General features: G+C 38.1%; 2 protein-coding genes across 3 annotated transcripts; one reads left to right on the top strand and one right to left on the bottom strand.

Moving 5' to 3' along the window:
• The first annotated feature begins 10588 nt into the window (after positions 1-10588).
• Positions 10589-14214, top strand: LOC111788552 (leucine-rich repeat receptor-like tyrosine-protein kinase PXC3). Its single transcript, XM_023668912.1, has 2 exons — positions 10589-13559; positions 13669-14214. Exons 1-2 carry the CDS (start codon positions 11027-11029, stop codon positions 13980-13982), a joined length of 2847 nt encoding a protein of 948 aa, XP_023524680.1. The 5' UTR covers positions 10589-11026; the 3' UTR covers positions 13983-14214.
• LOC111788553 (dihydrolipoyllysine-residue acetyltransferase component 5 of pyruvate dehydrogenase complex, chloroplastic-like) lies at positions 14192-17145 on the bottom strand. 2 transcript variants are annotated; one of them, XM_023668913.1, is made up of 7 exons: positions 16142-17145; positions 15759-15950; positions 15579-15666; positions 15213-15283; positions 15014-15097; positions 14840-14930; positions 14192-14423 (listed from the first exon to the last, which is right to left on the bottom strand). In XM_023668913.1, the coding sequence occupies exons 1-7, from the start codon at positions 17003-17005 to the stop codon at positions 14407-14409; spliced, it is 1407 nt and encodes a 468-aa protein (XP_023524681.1). In that variant the 5' UTR covers positions 17006-17145; the 3' UTR covers positions 14192-14406. The 2 variants fall into 2 exon arrangements, with proteins under 2 accessions (XP_023524681.1, XP_023524682.1); XM_023668914.1 differs by lacking the exon at positions 14192-14423 and having other exon boundaries at positions 14583-14930; positions 16142-17144.
• Between the last annotated feature and the right edge of the window lie 4509 nt (positions 17146-21654).

Raw genomic sequence — 21654 nt, 5'->3', positions numbered from 1 at the left:
AAAGAAAATTAGAATGATACTTTTAGGAAAGAAAAGAAAAAATTCAGAACCCTTCATCCAATTAATTAGAATCAGATCTCCACCTATATTACCCATTTATTTGGCAGATCTCCACCTATATTACCCATTTATTTAGATTTTAATTAGTAGTTAGAAATCATGTCACATCTTTGAATGAGATCATAGATCTCCTCTTTCATACAATTACTTAGAATTAGATCTCCCCTTCATTTACTAAACGGTTAGAATTAAATAAGGAAAAATACAATTAAACATTAAACCAGAGGTTTGGAAAAAGAATTAAATCGAGAGAGGTTTGAAAAGAATTAAACAGGGAGGAGGTAAAGAAAAATATATATATATATATATTTAATTATATATATATATATTTAATTAAGTACAGAAAGAAAAGAAAAGAGAGAGGTAAAGGAAATTATATATATTTAACTAATTAAATACATAAAAGAGAAGAGAGAGAGTAGAGGAGGAAAATGGAAGATTTGGTGAACTGAAACAATTTTAGAGAGTAAATACATAGTGTAAAAAAAAAAGATAACGATATATATATATATTCAATACTCATAATGTCTTTAACACCTGGAGAGATGTCATTTTAAAAGGTTGGCTTGGATACAAAGAATAAAACCGAACTTGATAAATTGGTGATACCGGTCTAAGCTAATCAGGTAAGTGGTCTTACTATAGGATAGGCTAAAAATTGTATGAGTTACGATGTTGTATGAACTATGTCGTACGATGCGGTATATGAGTTATGATGATATATGAGTTATGATGATGTGTGAGTTATGATGCTTGATGATATGCGTAATATATATATATTTCGATGATTGACGTACTTGATATGTTTGATGCACTTTGTGGCAATATGATGAGTATGATGATTGCGTGACGTTTACCTTAATATGATGATGTATTCCATATTGAGCATGTTATATGATGATGAGTGCCATATTGCATCATGTCGTTAGATCGACATAGGACACAACCCTTAGAGCGTGAAAATGATATTAATATAAATATCCACGAGTATGTGTTACCTAGAGTAACAAAGAGATGAGACTAGAGGGTTGTGTCAGAAGAGACATTATGATGGATTTAGAGGGACCTCATGCATATTGTATGTTCATAAGCATAGGGCTACTTCCCCTAGAGATGATGAGTGCGGACGCGCACCGTATGATGAGCGCGAATGCGCACAGGTGCGAAAGCACACAGATGAGGGTGTTCATGAGGTGCATGACACTATGGGGTTCCGCTGACCTCCGGACGTCGCTACAGATTAGCTTGACCAGAGGGTCCAGGGGGTGTGCGAGCGCCCTGGGGATTCACACTCGCACGTGTGAGTCGTGTGTAGGGAAGTACTACACATCCAATTTGTCCGAGACTGGAGGCCACCCCTAAGATGATTAGAGATAGGTCCCTAAATCATGATTGCATGTGTTTGCATTTGCATGGCCCCTATAGCGGGGCCACTTACTGAGTATTCTTTGAAATACTCAGGCCGTGTGCCACATCATTTTTCAGGTAAAGGCAAGGCGCACTTGTACGGAGGACGGCGGCATCACGAGCAGAGACTATGGCACGTGCATAGGGTAGATTCATATTTAAATTTCTAGTCTTAAGTTAGAATAGGTTGTTTTGCATTTCATTGTTTTAAATTATTTTTTATTTGTTTTTGTTTTCTCTAAATTTCAGTATTTCATATTTAAACACGTTAGACCATGGCTTTCTTTTCCAGAGAAGAAGTTGTTTTAAACGTTTTTTTGAAGTTTACGTTATCAACTATGTTCATGTAAGAGTTATATTTCCGCATTATAGATGAGCATGAGACGTTAGTAGCGACTCTGAGTATGTGGAAATTTTGGGTCGTTACAAAGCGGGTTACCAAAGAAGAATAATACAGACCCCAAACACTGGGGGCAAAACATATAAATCGCTAGGTCATCGAAATGGAAGCCCCAATAGGCCAAACGGAAGTAACGACAGACCAAGCGGGTGGATAGATAGACCTCCTCAGAACAACCAAGCGGGGACATGATATGAACCAAGAGACATCAATCATACAATATACTTCAATGAAGATGTGAAGAAAAGGTTGTCAAAATTATCAAAAGATGTTTCAATTCTGCTACATTGAAGAAGAATAAAGTTTGATTGTTGTAAATTCTGGGTGGGTTACAATTTAGAGTAATTTAGAGTGATTGTATTTTAAGACTTTTTATTTACTTTAGGTTACAATTACATATTTAGGTTACAATTACATAATAATGGCTAATTATGGCCATTAAGTATGAATGTTACCACTCTTGGAATGCCTTTAATAGTTTCATTTTTGAGGCTATATAAAGCCATGTATGTTGTATTTGTAAGCAGACTTGGAAAATATAGTAAAAGAAGCATTTGTGCTTTTCTTTAGCCAATGGCTAAGTTTCTTTGCAATTCTATGTAGTTTAGATTGCATGTAGAATCATTCAAGCTCGACATGATCAATCTTGCTTGTGGAGTGATTCGAATCTCAAACAAGTGTTTGAGATATTTGATCAACAAGAATCATTCAAGCTAGACATGATCGATCTTGCTTGTGGAGTGATTCGAATCTCAATCAAGTGTTCTTGCCTTGAGATATTCGATCAACAAGGTAATCCGAATCTTATTCCCCTTGTAGTTGATTCCTTATCTTATCAGGACATCTCGAGGACCTTACCCTCAAAAGAACCACCCGACGACACCTTTACAATGCCTGTTGTGTAAAGGCCCCTACAGACTGTCCTACTGTCCTCATCAGGCCTCTCTCAGTGCACTCCAAGTGTCCATTCAAGAGAGCAAAGACACAGGAGTCGAGACTATGCCAGACAAGAAGGAAGATCAAAACAACCCTCGAATGGGCGCGCTCAAATTCTTGTCAACCCTCCAACGGAAGGTCGACCCAAAGGAGATAATAGAGAAAGGGCTCATGTTCATAGATGCGACAATAAACTCTCAACCAAGCAAGAGCACCTTGATAGACTTAGGAGCGACCCACAACTTCATCGCCAATCAAGAAGCACGAAGATTGGGACTCACATAGAAAAGGACCCCGGAAAAATGGAAGTTGTCAACTCCGAGGCCTTGCCTATTGGTGGGAGTTTCCAAAAGAGTCCCCTTCAAATTAGGGGCTTGGACAGGAGAGTTGGACCTTGTCGTGGTTCGCATGGACGACTTCGACGTGGTACTTAGGATGGACTTCCTCCTAGAACACAAAGTTATCCCAATGCCACTAGCGAAATGCTTGGTGATCACCAAACGCAACCCCACAATAATACCTGCAAGCATCAAGCAACAAGATAATCTTAGAATGATCTCGGCCATACAATTGAAAAGAGGACTCGCACGAGAAGAACCTACATTTATGGCTATACCACTGATGGAAGAAGTGACCACTGAGGAAACTATTCCAAGCGAAATCAAGGAGGTACTAGACAATTATGCTGACATAATGCCATAGAGCTTACCACAAACATTACCACCCCGTCAAGGCATTGATCACGAAATTGAACTCATCCTCGGGGTTAAACCCCAAGCGAAGAACGCATACTGGATGGCTCCCCCTGAGCTAGCCGAATTGAGAAAACAACTAGATGAGTTGTTGACGGCAGAATTCATGCGGCAAAGGTGCCTTACGGAGCCCCCATACTATTTTAGAAAAAGAAGGTTGGGACGTTGCGTCTGTGCATAGATTATAGAGCCTTAAACAAGGTGACAGTACGCAACAAATACCCACTGCCGATAATATCCGACTCGTTTGACCAATTTCACGGGGCCAAATACTTCACGAAGTTGGACTTACGATCAGGTACGTATCGCCGAAGGGGACGAGCCCAAGACGACGTGTGTGACAAGATATGGGGCCTTTGAGTTCCTAGCAATGCCGTTTGGCTTGATAAATGCCCCAGCTACGTTTTGCATGTTAATGAACCATTTTTTCCACGAATACTTGGATCAGTTCGTCGTAGTATACCTCGACAACATAGTTGTATACAACACAACCCTAGAAGAACATGAGGTGTGCCTGAAGCTAGTGTTTGACAAGCTGCGACAGAATCAGTTGTATGTCAAGAAAGAAAAATGTGCCTTTGCACAAACATGTATCAACTTCCTTGGACATGTCATCAGTTGTGGACAGATCGGTATGGATAGCGATAAGATAAAAACTATCCAAGAGTGAAAAATCCCTACTTCTTATCCGATGTGCGATCCTTCCTAGGATTGGCAAACTACTATAGGCGGTTCGTCGAAGGGTTTTCACGACGAGCCGCCCCATTAACAGAGCTCCTGAAGAAAGACCACCCTTTGTCGTGGTCAAATAAATGTCAAATGACCTTTGAAGATCTGAAGGCAACCATGACGAGGGGTCCTGTCCTCGGGTTAGTAGATGTTACAAAGCCATTTGAAATAGAGACAGATGCTTCCGACTTTGTCCTAGGTGGTGTCCTTATTCAAGAAGGTCACCCCATCGCTTATGAAAGTCGAAAACTCAACAATGCTGGTTGTGGTCCATTGCCTACGAGGCTGGAGACAGTATCTCTTGGAATCATAGTTCGTAGTGAAGACGGATAACAGCGCCATTTGCCACTTCTTCGATCAACCAAAATTGACGGCAAAACAAGACTGGTGGGGCTTCCAGTCGTTGGCTGAATTCGATTTCAAATTTGAACACAAGGCAGAAAAGAGTAATCAAGCAGCCGACGCGCTGAGTCGGAAGGGCGAACATGCAGCCCTGTGCATGTTAGCCCACATTCACTCTAGTAAGATCGATGGATCGATGCGCGACATCATCAAAGAACATTTACATAAAGACCCATCGGCCAAAGCTGTCGTCGAACTAGCTAAAGCTGGGAAGACACGACAGTTTTGGGTCGAGGGAGACCTTCTAATGACTAAAGAAAACAAATTATACGTCCCAAGAACGGGAGAACTGAGAAAGAAGCTCATTCAGGAATGTCACGATACTTTATGAGTTGGACACCCTGGGTGACAAAGAACATATGCCCTAATAAAAAAGGGGTACTTCTGGCCAAATATGCGGGACGACATCATGTAGTACACCAAGATGTGCCTCATCTGCCAACCGGACAAAGTCGAGAAAGCCAAAGTCTCGGGACTCTTGGAACCTTTACCTGCGCCAACAAGGCCTTGGGAAAGTGTGTCTCTAGACTTCATAACACACCTCCCAAAATTCGGGGAGTATGACGCCATCTTGGTTATCGTAGATCGGTTCTTGAAATATGCAACGTTCGTCCCCACTCCCAAATTATGCTCGGCTNTTTACCTGCGCCAACAAGGCCTTGGGAAAGTGTGTCTCTAGACTTCATAACACACCTCCCAAAATTCGGGGAGTATGACGCCATCTTGGTTATCGTAGATCGGTTCTTGAAATATGCAACGTTCGTCCCCACTCCCAAATTATGCTCGGCTGAACTAACAGCCCAACTATTTTTCAAACACATTGTAAAGTTATGGGGCATTCCATCGAGCATCATCAGTGATAGAGATGGTAGATTCATTGGCACATTATGGACTGAATTATTCGCCTTCTTGGGAACGACTTTAAACATCTCCTCGAGCTATCATCCTCAAACCGATGGACAGACGGAATGGTTCAACTGCTTGCTCGAAGAATACTTACGTCACTTTGTCGACGCTCGCCAGAAGAACTGGATACAACTGCTAGATGTCACCCAATTCTGTTTCAATTGTCAAACGAGCTCGTCTATGAGAAAGAGTCCCTTCGAAATTGTAAGTGAACGACAACAGGCCTTGCCCCATATTATTGATCATCCTTGTGCATAAAAAAACCCTCAAGCTCAAAACTTCACAAGAGAATGGAAGCAGACAACAGATATAGCCCGAGCATATTTAGAGAAAGCTTCAAAGCATATGAAGAAGTGGCCGGACAAGAAACGTCACCCCCTCCAATTCTGAGCAGGAGATCAAGTCCTCATCAAGTTGAGACTAGAACAGATCAGATTACGCAGCCGAAAGGACCAGAGACTAGTTCGAAAATATGAAGGCCCGGTTGAAGTCCTTAAAAAGATCGAGGCTGCCTCCTACAGAGTTGCGCTACCCAGATGGATGAATATCCACCTAGTAATTCATGTGAGCAACTTGAAGCCCTATCACCCTGACCCAGACGACGACCAGCAAAATATAATCACAAGACCGAGCATCGATCTGAAATAAAGAGACACTAAAGAAATATAGGAGATCCTAGCCAACAGGGTTAGAAAGATAGGAAGACTCGTACGGACAATTCGTGAATTCCTTGTCAAATGGAAGAATCTCCCTATGGAGGAAACCAGCTGGGAACGCACCGAAGATCTGGACTCCGCTGCCACCCACATCGCCAGATTTGAAAGTAGTTGGTTTACAGGGACGTCAACCAATTATGTGGGGGAGGATGTCACGGTCATGCTCGTCCAAGGCATGTTGCCCATGGTCGCATGCCCATGACAAGCCAAACCCTTTTTGTCTTTTCATATTCCAGTGTTTTACTTTTGTATTTATAGGAAGTATGACATTTCAGAAATATCATGTCTAGGCTGCCAAAATGTACTATAGGGGGATACGACTAGTTGTCAACTTCTCNTGCCTCCTACAGAGTTGCGCTACCCAGATGGATGAATATCCACCTAGTAATTCATGTGAGCAACTTGAAGCCCTATCACCCTGACCCAGACGACGACCAGCAAAATATAATCACAAGACCGAGCATCGATCTGAAATAAAGAGACACTAAAGAAATATAGGAGATCCTAGCCAACAGGGTTAGAAAGATAGGAAGACTCGTACGGACAATTCGTGAATTCCTTGTCAAATGGAAGAATCTCCCTATGGAGGAAACCAGCTGGGAACGCACCGAAGATCTGGACTCCGCTGCCACCCACATCGCCAGATTTGAAAGTAGTTGGTTTACAGGGACGTCAACCAATTATGTGGGGGAGGATGTCACGGTCATGCTCGTCCAAGGCATGTTGCCCATGGTCGCATGCCCATGACAAGCCAAACCCTTTTTGTCTTTTCATATTCCAGTGTTTTACTTTTGTATTTATAGGAAGTATGACATTTCAGAAATATCATGTCTAGGCTGCCAAAATGTACTATAGGGGGATACGACTAGTTGTCAACTTCTCCCTACCCAAAGTTATATACTGTGAGCTATTGTTATTTCTCTCTTGCTTACTTATATAACGTCTCTTTCGAAAATCTCTCTTTCGAAAATCTCTCTCTGCCCTCATTTTCTAAAATCGAGGCCAGAGGCTCGAGCATACGTCGCTTGGCCGTAGGCGACGCAAGAACAAATTGGCTTAGCTCACTTGTCGTTGGAAAGTGAGTGCCGCACAATGACAAGTCCGCTACCATCAAAAGTGCGATTGTGACATCTAGCAGGGTAGCGACTCTGAGGGCATATGCATAATCACTAAATACGTGAGCCACTAAATCCTTGGACCTCTTCGTGGAGACCCATGATAAGGCGAACAATCCGCTTCTTTTCCGTGTCCACTAAGACACAAACTTGAATAATTTGTTGAACTCTATGTCATACTCCTCCACTAATTTGTCTCTTTATTTGAGACTTAGAAAGGTTGCATGGTTCTGGTACATGGTTACGATTGGATAATACTTTTCAAAAAATGCCTCTCTGAATTGAGACTCAGTGATGGTTTCTTTGCTCGTGGTCCTTGTTTGGGAGGCCGTCTTCCACTAGAAATGCACCTCACTTAGCAACATGGAAGTGCTATGAACTTTATTCATTTAAGGAAAATTGATACACTAGTAGGTTGTCTCTATAGCCTCCAATCGTGATTCAACTACGACAGGATCCACCTTCCCTCCATCAAAAGTTGGTGGATTAAGCTTCATGAATGATCGAGCCAATCGAAGTTTCTATTGTTATCTTCATAAAGGACTATAAGGCCTCTAGAGTAAATATGATGGTCGATTAGATCAGAAATACATCCTAATTTGAAATTAGCCTATACTAGGTTTCAGTCTCAATGTTGTGAGGATGGAGCATCACGACCTCAATGTTCTACCACCATGCCTTATGTTTCCGGTGTTTGAACATCATCTTCTAGGAAGTATGATATATCATAAAAGAATATCTATGATCACTACTAAGGCAACTTATACATCATCGTATCTGTAAACTTAAGTAGATAACCTATGTTGGAAATGAACGCTTCATTCGCATAGCAGAAGCGTTGGAATCGGCTTTTACTTTATTTAAAATTAAACAAAATAAAAAAGTTAAGCAAACTTACTAGGAAAAATATGGAGAAAGTTATTAACCTAAAGATTATAAGATCTAATAATACAAAATTAATTAATTAATCAATTTCCATTCATTAACTATAGGTTATTATAAACTTAGAGTCGCATTTTTATGCATTGTATGATAAGTTGTGTCCATTGTTATAATCGTTATAAGCAAGTCGATCCATCACGAGTTTTCATAATTACAATTAGGATAAAAGATCATGTTTACCTCTGTAATTACATTTTTCACCTTAAGTACCCATGGTTTTGTGACGAACAATTTGTTTATGATCTAATCATAAACCAAGTCCTTCTTGGGCATATAAGAGGGTGATACCCAATTGTTTAAGTCTCAAAATCGGCACTTAAGGGTTGTCTACTTACCCTATATGAGAAGGAGTGAATTCCATCTCGTGAAATTATGTTCCCACCTTCTTATTTGGTGAAGTACCTGAAATGGTAGGCATATTGAATTGGTTGCAAAAGTCACTAGCACCCTTTACAGGTATAAGTTCATAATTCACTCAAGATTAAGATCGAGTCACATATAATATCTTATGAAATATTAATTTTCTAAATAAAAAGAGATTAAATATTTCGTGGTCCAGTCTTACACAAACTTATTGTATAGGATATATCTCCACTTACGTATCTCCACATAAATGATTTGGATCGAATCATTTATAACAATTATAAAGTGGGTCGTATCAATAATATTACCACGATAAGACACTCAACCTTATTCATATACTATAGACCCTTTAAGTTATTCTTTGGATATGATTCTATGGTACGTCAACCACATATAGTTCAAAGATTACTCACAAGTTTCTTTAGAACTTGAGGACCAAAATGGCTGAAACAGTTTTGCCCGATTCAAGTTCTTAAATGCCACATTCGGGGAAGAAAAAAGAATTCAATTAGAGGTTTGTGGCATGAATTCATCCAACAAGACCCCTTTCATTAGATTCTTAGGAGGTTAAGGAGCAAACGAAGCTTAAGGAGCTCCGAATATAGAGTAATTGAAGAAGTCATTTATGAGTAAGTTTTTGAACCATTAGAAGAAATTCAAAATTCAATCCCTATGCTCGATGCTTAAATCTTATTCCTTTAACTTCGTGATGATAAGATAATTTTTTTTTTCTTATGAATGGAGTCGAGAGATAAACAGGTCTAAAATACTATACCCATTAAAGGTTGTTTCTATAAGCTTAAGAAGTGCGTTGACCAATAGGAAGAAGAATTGGGTAAGCTTCGACAAGGAAGTTGGTTTCCAAGAGATGTTGTCCCGCCAATATCTTCATCTAAAGTATATGAGAGACCATGAAACCAGCCATACCTCTTTCTTGCAACGTCCTCTGCAAATTTGTAGAAGAAATCGATGAGAGAAAAGAAACGTACGAGGTGGTGGGAGGTAAGTTTTAGACGTATCTTGCCACAGTCTCAACTGAACCGACCACATCAACGTCTTCAACCTTCAACAAATCATATACAGAATACAGTGAATTGCTCTAACATATAATTCATCACGTTTTTAATTATAGTTCTCACGTGACATTCTTCATTAAATCATATTTGGATAATCCACGTGCTTTCAATTACATTTCATACACACAATTTCTTTAATAAGTCATGTTTTAGTCATCTCATTAGTCTTAAATACTCCACTGTAACTCTTAAGTGAATATGGTCAAAATCAACTCAAAATACAAAGAAAAACTAAACTAATTTAGTCACTTATCTCCGACCAAATTGGTCATTCCTCACATTCCTTATGCATCTTCTATTTTCCTTGTCAACGATGAACGTACAATTTCTCAGCATTAGCAACATGCATGAATTCAACAATGATAATCATTAACTGCACCCAATCTATTGGTAATTAGCAAGAAAATAATCCGAATTGAGAAGAAAAGAGGAAGGGCTAACCAAAATCAGTGAACAACACATCGAAAATTTAGAACATCAGTAAGACACAAGATTAACTACGAATCGCTAATGGTTGCACACGAAGGAAACGATAACGAAACGAATCAATTACATCCTAGGTTTGATTAGACTTTGTACTTTAGTTGATTAGAATATAAAAAATAAAAATAAAAAAAACTCTCATTGTCAATGATGTCAATCGCCCGTCACTTGATAACTATCGGCGACCTAAGATATTTGTCAAATAGTTCTTTTTTATTATTATTTCTTTTGTTCTATTGGGTAATACACAAATCATAACATTTAGAATCCTAAAATGAAAGGGAGATCAATAAATAAATAAATAAATAACTACCAATTTTACCCTTTTATGAAAATAAACCAAAACGTGCGCAAGCCTTGGCCATGGCGACAAAGTTTGAAAAGATGTTCCACTACTACATAAAAGTATTTCGTGACATTTGGAGCAAAGATGGGTTGAATTTCCACGCGGGTTTGAATGCCAAAACCCCACAAATTCAAACGTTGAAGCGGAGACTTGGAATTCCAAACCACTGTGGACTCTGTGGCGCTCAAAAATCCTCAACCATGTTCATCCAGGTCGTCGTCTTCGTCTTCGTCTTCGTCTTCCCTTTCAATCCATCACTCTTTTCTTCACTTCACACCATTTTCTTCCCCCCTTAACTTAAACTCCATCTTCATCCACTTCTTCATTTCCCTCTCAATCCAATTCCATCACTAACCATTTTGCGACAATCAATTTTCCCGATCACCGCTACAAATGCTGCGTTTATCCCCAGCTTTGTATCCCCTCTTCTCTTTGTTCTTCATCTCTTGTTTCCCCTTTCTGAAATCTGAGCTCCCTGCAACTCAACGTGCTACCTTGCTTGATCTCTCTAAGCTTCTCGGTTCTTGGGATGTCGACAAGAACCCTAATCCATGTTCGTGGAAGGGGGTTGGATGCAATTTTGATAACTCCTCTGTTACTAACATTACTCTCTCTGGATCTTCTCTTTCTTCCGACGACGTTTTGCCTGTTATTTGCCAGATTGATACTCTACAGGCACTCGATGTCTCACACAACAGCTTGAATCATATTCCGGAGAAATTTATCGAACTTTGTGGAGCGATTTCTGGGTTGAGATTGCTGAATTTCAGCAACAACAGGTTAGTTGGTCCTTTGCCTTCTTTTGTTGGGTTTGAGAGGTTGGAGATCTTGGATTTGTCTTTCAATTGCATGAATGGAAACATTGATTTGCAGTTGGATGAACTGGTTAGCCTTAAATCTTTGAATCTTAGTTCCAATAGTTTCAGTGGCCCTCTTCCTACTAAAATTGGAAGGGACAGGGCCTTAGAACAGCTCCAGCTTTCTAAGAATCAATTTCGAGGGACAATCTCAGAAGATATTGTTAGATATATGAACTTGACATTTATTGATATGAGTTCAAATTATCTTTCTGGGTCTCTTCCTCTGCTAATTGGGAATCTCTCCAAGTTGGAGTTTCTTATTCTATCTGCAAATAAGTTCAATGGAGAAATTCCAGAAAGTGTGTCAAGAATCAGCTCTCTTGTGAGATTAGCAGCTCACGAAAATAGATTTATTGGTAATCTTCCTATTGGGATAACAAATTATGTCAAGAATTTAGATCTTAGTTACAATAACATCAGTGGTTCCATTCCAGTAGGGCTCTTATCCAAACCACAACTAGAAACTGTGGATTTGTCTCATAATGAATTAGAAGGGCCTATTCCTGGAGATGTATCTTCCAGTTCTATCTTGGTTAGGTTGAGACTGGGAAGCAATATGTTGAATGGGACAATCCCTGCAACATTTGGAAAACTTCAGAAATTGATGTACTTAGAATTGGACAATAATAAGCTGACCGGTGTGATACCTAACGAGTTAGGCGCTTGCAAGATTCTGTTGCTGTTGAATTTGGCTCAGAATAATCTGGAGGGAAGGTTACCATCACAGTTGGGGAATCTTCAAGGTCTTCAAGCCTTGAGACTTGAATCCAATAACCTGTCTGGAGAACTTCCATTAGAGATTATGCAACTAAGAGAACTGATGATTCTAAATCTTGGTTGGAACTCTCTCAATGGTTCGATACCACATTCTATATTGGTCTTAAACAGGCTTGTTAACTTGAATTTACAGGGTAACTATTTCGTTGGTGCCATACCTGATACGATTCGTGAGATGAGTTCATTGATGGAACTCCAACTGGGTGGAAATCAATTAACGAATCCAATTCCAAAAATGCCAGAGAAGTTGCAGATTGCTTTGAATCTAAGCAGCAATCGTTTTGAAGGGCTGATTCCGAAGTCTTTTGTTGGACTTCCTAGCTTGGAAGTGTTGGACCTCTCAAACAACCAGTTTTCTGGTGAGATTCCTGCGTATTTGGTTCAATTGGTATCATTGACAGAACTGAGCCTTACTAACAATCAGCTCTCTGGCGTTATTCCTCCGTTTAGGACTTGGGTTTTGCTCGACACGAAAGGAAATCCAAATCTCATCCCTTATACTACGCCAATTGATACTTCTCCTCCTCTTCGAAAGAAGAGAAAACCGATCATTGCGGCAATTGGCGTTGTGATTGTAGCTTTGTTTATTTCTGCTGCATTCGTAATTTTTATTTTCGTCATGACAAAACGTTATTATAAGGGAAATGTCCATGATTCTGAAGGGGAAGTTCCTCCTACTGCAATGGTTATTCAGGGGAAACTATTGTCTCTCAATGTCATCCACCGCTCAAATATCGACTTTTCTGAAGCCATGGAGGCAGTGTCTGACCCTTCTAACATTGACATGAAAACTCGGCTTTGTACGTACTACAAAGTTGTCATGCCTCGTGGATCAAGCTATTATGTCAAGAAGCTCAAATGGAATGACAAAATAGTTCAGCCGGGAAGTCGGGATAAGTTTGGGAAGGAAATGGAGGTCCTTGGGAGACTTAACAATTCAAATATCATGACTCCTCTAGCTTACGTTTTGACCACTGAGAGTACTTACCTATTCTTCGAATATGCTCCCAAAGGCACCCTTTTTGATAATCTACATGGTAGCTTGGGAAACGTCCTTGATTGGTCAAGCCGATACAGCATAGCTATAGGAGCAGCTCAGGGTCTCACATTTCTGCACGGATGTGCTTCTGGTCCTGTTCTTCTCCTTGATTTATCAAGTAAAAACATTTTTCTCAAGTCCCTCAAGGAGCCTCAAATAGGTGACATCGAACTTTGCAAGGTGATTGATCCCTCAAAGAGCACCGGAAGCCTTTCAATGGTTCCTGGTTCTGTTGGCTACATTCCTCCAGGTAAATGAACTGTTGCTTTATATTCAAAAATCAAAACTTGACTTGGCAGGTCTATTATATCCATTGTGACTACTATTTTTGTTCTTATTTGTTTTTGGTGTGATTGCAGAGTATGCTTACACAATGAGGGTATCACCGGCTGGCAACGTCTACAGTTTTGGAGTGATTTTACTCGAATTACTAACGGGAAAGACAGCAATTAGTGAGGGAGCCGAGTTGGTGAAGACTGTGTTAGGTTACCACTCTAAGCAGAATCAGAAATGGGAGCTGCAAATTCTGGACAACAGTATCAGCAAAACATCACCCTACGTTCGAAGCCAGATGGGTGCAGTCCTTGAAGTAGCTATTTCATGTGTGTCGCCTTCACCCGAATCAAGGCCAAAAATGAAGACTGTCCTGAGAATGCTCCTTAATGCAAGATAAAATAGACTGCTTCTGCATACTATGGAGGACTGGAAAACGGCTGTGATAATCTTACCTCTAGTTATCTAGTGTGGGTTACCTTTTGAGTGTCTACTTTATGCAAAATATAAAGCAATAGAATAGAAATATGATAAGTCTTCATGTTGTATATTTATCTATCAATAAGAATGTATATGTATGTATATATAAGTGTTTGAAGGCTAAAGATCAAAGGAAAACAAGAAGATTAGGGTTGATATTTTCATTAGAAGTAGAGTATTCAGTGGCTACTTGGGTGAATGAGAAAATGAACTTCAAAATATGACATGTAGAGTTGAAAATAAAGAGAACAAGTCCTACACTGACCTTAGTATAATGGGTTGGATAATACAACAAAATCCTTTCACTATGCACATTGAGAATGAGCTTTGGCGCAGCAAGAAACTCATGCAAGCTTGCTACCTGTTCATCAAATGATACAAAAACTCGAGCAAACATATTGAATAAATGTAGCCTTGTAGGTGATGGAACAAATCTACAATTTTGTCTATCAAAATTGTGCGCAATGCCAAAAGAAAGACTTTGTTAAATAAGTTTATGAATTCCATGTGAAAATAAGCTATCGATACAACTTCATTTTCAAGAAGAAAGCAAAAAAGAAAAAACATAAGCAATTGTTCATCCTTCAAAATTTTGCTTCTATTCTTCACAAAACATGGGCAACACACTCAGAAAATAATTTCTTACTTTCGACCACTTTCCGGGAGATTACATCTAACTCAAATTCGTGTGAAAGATACATCAATTCATAAGAAAAAAACTAAAGAGAATAAAGAAAGGGGGGTGTTTAAGATGCAAGTAAAACTATAGTGTTAGACCTTTAGGTTCCTCAATGATTTTTGCCAAGGTTTGCAAGAAAGTAGCAAGGTCCGAACCGTAGATTACACGATGATCTGCTGTTACATTTACCTACAAATTTTCGAGATCCAAAAGATAAGGATTCATAGGCCTACTCTGAAAAATATACACCAAGAATAATCTGAGATTGTTACCTGCATTTGGTTTTTCTTGCCAATCCGACCATCCTTAGTACCTACAACCGTGGGGATAGATGCTCCGACTGCCATGATTGCTCCCTATATAAATGAGGTTCCTAATATTAATAACTAGGCCGAGAGAAGGGTACATGCCAGAGAGGTACCCTGGTGAAACAAAATGGGGAGAGAAAAGTAGAAGAGTAACAAAACTAACAGTTCCTGGTGGCAGAATTGCATCAAAACGATCCACACCGAACATTCCAAGATTAGAAAGAGTGAAGGTACCTGCGCAAGGAAGAGGGGAGAAATAAGAGGAGACTGAAAGTGCATATACATCTCTGATGAACTTGAAAATGCAACAAATAATGGTAAAAGTGGAATTGTAACCAAGCTACTGTGAAGAATGGTACTCTGAACCACGAAAACTACACTTACTAAACCAAATTTTACGTATTAAATCAGAATTCCTTCTCACAAGAATTAATAAAATAAAATAACTTCGCCATAGAGATGAATGCAGGTGAAGTAACAATTACTCCATATTGAATCAAGTTTCATAAATGAACTAATCAAATAGTACCAGTGTTGTATTCCTGAGGTTGCAGTTGCTTCGCTCTGGCCTTGTCAACCAACTCTTTCCACTTTCTAGACAAAGAATAAATGTCCACCTAAAGCACAAATCAAATATAAACAATCCAAGATGAAATAATTAACATATCATTTGAAAGGCAACAGAAAAACTTAAGGAGACTAAGATAACCTTATCTGCATCTTGAAGCACTGGTGTGATCAAGCCACCATCAATGGCCACGGCAACTGCAATATTGATGCTGCTATTATAAGTAAAGCTCTTACCATCCCTACAACTAGAATTTACTATAGGATGTTTAGCCAGTGCTAGTGCTGTAGCCTTTGCAAGTAACGCTGTCATAGTCACGCCCTTGGATTTAATCTAAGAACCATAAATCACCACCAATTCTTAGCAGGGCAAAAGCAAAATTCAAATTCAACCCTTTTCTAAAGAGAGTTGTATCAATTTCGAACTAGGAAATAATCTAACTAATAACATGTCCAAAATTTATCTGAAAGGCAGATTCATAGTATTAATAAACACGATGATGGTCTCCCAATCAATTACTTTACCTTTTTGTAAAGAGCATCAAGCGCATCTGTCGTAATGGTATACCCCACTCTGAATGTGGGAACTGCAAGACTCTCAACCATGTTCCTACTCACTGCCCCTTGCATTGTGGAAAACGGTACAGTGGTTCCCAACTCCAGGGATGGCGGCGGCTGCACACTGCTTCCTGGAGCTGAAACTGACCTAGCAGCATCAGATTTCAAAACAGCTGTAGAAGCCGCAGCTTCAACATCCTTGGCCACAATTCTCCCCGATGGCCCAGTCCCCAGCACTGCCCCCAACTCCACATTCAACTCCTTAGCCAGCTTCTTCGCATACGAGGACGCCACAATTCTCTTCCCTCCTTCAGATGCAGGGTGAGTGGAAGCCACTACCACCGAAGCTGGCTTAGCCGCCGCAACCGGCGCCGCCGCAGCACCTACATTCTCAGGAATCTTCTCCGGCGGAGGTGCGGAAGGCGAAGAACCAGATGAAACATTGGCAGCTCTAGACTTAGCCTCAGAAATCTCATCCTCAGTCTCAGCCAAAAACGCTATTGCAGATCCAACAGGCGCAACGCCTCCTTCATCGACCATAATAGCAGCGAGATAGCCATCATAGAAGGTCTCGACGTCCATGTCGGCCTTATCGGACTCAACGACGACGACGCTCTCGCCCTTGGCGAGCTTGTCGCCCTCGGTCTTGATCCAGGACACAATCTTGCCCTCGGTCATGGTGGAGCTGAGAGCAGGCATGAAGATCTCGCGGATCGTGGCCTGGGGCTGGAGAGACCGCCGCCTGGGGTGGAATGGAAGCTGGAGAAAAGGCCTCCGGCGGAGAGATGGGGAGGAGCCGGCGAGGAAGGAGGTGCGGAGAAGATGAGCCATTGAAGCGAATGGAATCTAGAGAGAGAGAGAAATGGAAAATGGAGAGTGGTAACAGTTGAGAGTGAGTTTGTATGAAGGAAGCTTGAATTCTTGAACTCATCGAAATTGGGCGGAGGTCTCAACCACCTTACCTGCAAACCAAGACTTTTTTTTTTTTTTTTTTTTTTTTTTTNAACATGGAAATTATGGATGAGGTATTATTTTCTTATACCATCAAACTATTTTTATTACTGAATTACAAATAAATTGATTCAAATGTTTATGGAATGATTATCTACTCTCAAATAACGCCAATGCATTACTCAGATGAATAACCGTACTAATGTGAGTAATGTGATAGTCTATCACACTACGATCCTAATGTGATCGTAGTGTGATAGTCTATCACACTACGATGAGAACCCAAGTATCTCTGGAAAGACACTAAAGATCATAAGGGTCTTGGTTAGTTCAAGTTTCATGATTAGAGAGAAAGCCACACCCATTGCTTTCAAGAACCATCATAGATATTAAGAAATTTATGTGATGTCTTTCAACCAAATCAATGTCCTATAGAGTTTAAGGATCCGGCGAACCAAAAGTTCTTAGAACAATCTTGATACGGACATCATTTTCGTCTTTGACAACATACCATCATATATCAACATGGAGGTAAATTACAAGGATCACCAAAGGAAGACCCTAAATGGTGTTGTGAAAGCACTAAACCAAATTTATGCCGTAAGTCCTATGAGTTGTAAGTGTTACCTTGCTTTTTCAATAGATCCATGAAAGGCATTGGGTGTCGTATACCCTTAGTGTAAGCTTCGTCGTGACGATGTAGCAACTCAAAAAAGAAAAATGGACATAAAGATGTCCTACATTGAGATTTGGGAATAAGCAATTTTCGTGAATGACAGTTTTAAAGGAGAGGAGAATTTATAACACTAGATTCCCCGAGAATTAAATTTTCAATTTTCTTTTAAGTTTAAATTCATAAAATTTTATTGAGAAATTTAGAGGTCAAATTTTTACTTGTAAAAGAGAAAACTACCCCACAAATATAAAATATAAAAGAAAATAGAGTATTGGAAAAAAAAGTTAAAAATTTATTTTGTCCCCTCTTTCCTAACTAAGGGTTGTTAGTGCCATAATCAATATTATAGACTTGGGACTACATGGGTAGTTAGCTTTAAACAAGTACTTCTCTTGAGTGTAGAAATGGATTAAGGTTGAAACCTCGATCCCATAAACTAGTCTTGAAGGAGAATGGGGACTATACAAGTAGATGGCCTAGGGTGAGTGCACCTATTGAGTGTAGCAATAGGACAAGGGCAGAGACTGTAATTCCGTAAATGGGTTAACGATTAGTGTATCAATTGAGTAAAATACGGATCAAGAACGACCCTACTAATTCTGTAAACCAGTCATGAAAAGGGACTAGGAACTACACAAGTAGTTATCAAAAGACAAATGTTTATGTGGAGCCTAGAAATAGGACAAGGTTAAAGCTGTAATCCAATAATATTATAATCCCAACTATTTCTTTTTTAGGGGTTGTTGGGTAAAGGCAGACACAAAAATAAGTTGAATTATTATATAACATAAAATTTAAGAAATCAAAATCAAGATTTGTTTCAAGCAGCTATAATGAGTTGATTCCTGTAGTTTGTGTGTGTTTTTTTATTTATTATATTTTTTATTTTATTTTGTAAAATGACATTTAATTTATGACGGTAGGTCGTACCCAAAATAAAAATTAATTGAGGATCTTAATTCAGTGCTTCGACATACGATAATGTACTCGATTCAATACTTTGACACCATCCCACGGTAAGTGTTATAAGACCTACAACAGAATTCGTAAGTTTTAAAAATATGAGTACCATGTACCCGGATGAAAATTTTAAATTAAGAATATATTTTTTATCAAAAAAAAAAATTGCAATCAATGATCGTTAAAGTAATTTATTCAATTTTGTTAGGTAACCTTAACTAACATGGTATGTTATTTAAATGTTATAGAAAATGTATTACCATGGTAAAGTAAAGATGCCAATGACCTGTTAAATCTTACAGTGTTCCTGGTTGTATTTGGATTTTAAAGAATTGGAAGAACATGGTAAAGATAAAGGTTATACAAAAATCAGTCAAAACATTGTCTATACAAGCAAAAATTAGTCAAAATATTGTCTATACAAGCGAAGGTCTGAAGCATTTGCCTAAAAGATTATCTTACCCGATCATTAAAGGTCAAAATGAGTGATAACCTTTATAAGAATAACCAACCATTACTTTTGTATTACATTGATATGTGCTGAAAAAGCTTTAAGCCCAGGCGCATTGTTATACGTATTGATATACATACATGTTCTTACTTGTACAAGGATGATAACATTCTTTACTTTACAAGAAAAGTCATAGTTCCATATATTAATAAGAATCAGAAACATAATTCCATTGAAATTACTCCAAGCAAAAAAATGTGCATAAATATAATATGTACTAAAAAAAAGATGTAGCAACATGCTCAACAAAAACGTTTTTGTGTGTATAAATATACCTCTTTAATATAATCTATCCCAAGTAACATGGCTTCGAAAGTTGTTGGAAACTTTGTTCCAATTTGTTTCACAACAAAAGTGATGAAATACAAAATAACCATCCTATCTATCTTGCCGTTAGTCTTCACAATTTTCACAAATTCAAAATTTGCACTAGGTGAAATAAAACATATATACATATATTTTCTATATTTTATTGACTAAAAGCTTTCTCTCTCCAAGTTGTGATTCAAGTAGATATTGCTCGTAAATAGATACAATGAGAAGAATAGTATAGTTACTTGAAAAGCAGTGTTTTCAATTATGATGTTATGATGTTCAAATTATGATTTTAATGATAATGTTTTAAGAGTTAAATTATGCATAAGAGTATATGTTAGGACGACGGTTAAGAGTTAAATTCTGCATGAAAGTATACGTTAGGATGACGGTAGCGACTTTAGGTAGTAGAAATTTAGAGTCATTATATGATGTGTTTCAATTTTTAATATATAAAAATAATTAGTCTCTGATCCAATATTTACATGTATAATATATATATATATATATATATATATATATGTACCTACTTACATGTAGATAGTTTTTGTCTCGATTTCTTAAATTTTGAATTTTGTAAAATAACATTTAATTTATAATCGTAGGTGAGGTACAAAATGAAGATTAATCCCTCTAAAATGAAAGACGTTAATTTAATGCTTCGACACCATAGTGATGTCCTGTTCAATACTTTACACTATCTCTTAGGGTCAAGTTATAAGAGCGGTTCAATACTTTACACTATCTCTTAGGGTCAAGTTATAAGAGCGGTACCAAAGTTAGTAAGTTTTGAAAATGTAGGCATTACTTCCCATGAAAAATTTAAATTACTAATATTTTTTTATAAAAAAAAAAAATTGCCAATAGCTAAACAACTGTGTTTTGTAATTTTAACTAACATTATTTAAATGGGTGGAAAATGTATTTAAGTCCTAAAATGTTGTAGTGTTCAATAGTAGTATTGATAGTCGGATTTGGAGAGGTGGACCATGAGTAAAAATATTGGATTCTAACTCACTAATGAAGAGAAGGTTGAGAAGACAAAAGTTATGCAAAAATAAGTCAAAACATTGTCTATACAAGAGAAGATCTGAAACATTTAATAGAAAGATTATCTTACCCGATCATTGAAGGTCAAAATGAGTGATAACTTCTGCTTAAGAGTATACGTTAGGATGACAGTAGCGACTTTAGGTAGTAGAAATTTAGAGTCATTATATGATGTGTTTCAATTTATAATATAAAAAAATAATTACAGTCTCCAATCCAATATCTACACGTATAATGTATAATGTATAATATATATATATATACTATATGTATTTACATACATATATGTACCTACTTATATGTAGATAGTTTTTGTCTCGATTTCTTAAATTTTGAATTTTGTAAAATAACATTTAATTTATTATCGTAGGTGATTACAAAATGAAGATTAATCCCTCTAAAATGAAAGACGTTAATTTAATGCTTCGACACCATAGTGATGTCCTGTATTCAATATTGTACACTATCCGGTCAATGTTATAAGAGCTGTACCAAAGTTAGTAAGTTTTGAAAATGTAGGCATTACTTCCCATGAAAAATTTAAATTACTAATATTTTTTTATAAAAAAAAAAAATTGCCAATAGCTAAACAACTGTGTTTTGTAATTTTAACTAACATTATTTAAATGGGTGGAAAATGTATTTAAGTCCTAAAATGTTGTAGTGTTCAATAGTAGTATTGATAGTCGGATTTGGAGAGGTGGACCATGAGTAAAAATATTGGATTCTAACTCACTAATGAAGAGAAGGTTGAGAAGACAAAAGTTATGCAAAAATAAGTCAAAACATTGTCTATACAAGAGAAGATCTGAAACATTTAATAGAAAGATTATCTTACCCGATCATTGAAAGTCAAAATGAGTGATAACTTCTGCTTAAGAGTATACGTTAGGATGTCTATATAAGAGAAGATCTTAAACATTTAATAGAAAGATTATCTTACCCGATCATTGAAGGTCAAAATGAGTGATAACTTCTGCTTAAGAGTATAAGTTAGGATGACAGTAGCGACTTTAG

The sequence above is a fragment of the Cucurbita pepo genome, chromosome LG02, assembly GCF_002806865.2.
Source record: "Cucurbita pepo subsp. pepo cultivar mu-cu-16 chromosome LG02, ASM280686v2, whole genome shotgun sequence".
NCBI classification, from domain to species: domain Eukaryota; kingdom Viridiplantae; phylum Streptophyta; class Magnoliopsida; order Cucurbitales; family Cucurbitaceae; genus Cucurbita; species Cucurbita pepo.
The sequence above is the reverse complement of the archived record's forward strand: the minus strand, read 5'-3'. Positions and strand labels throughout refer to the sequence as shown.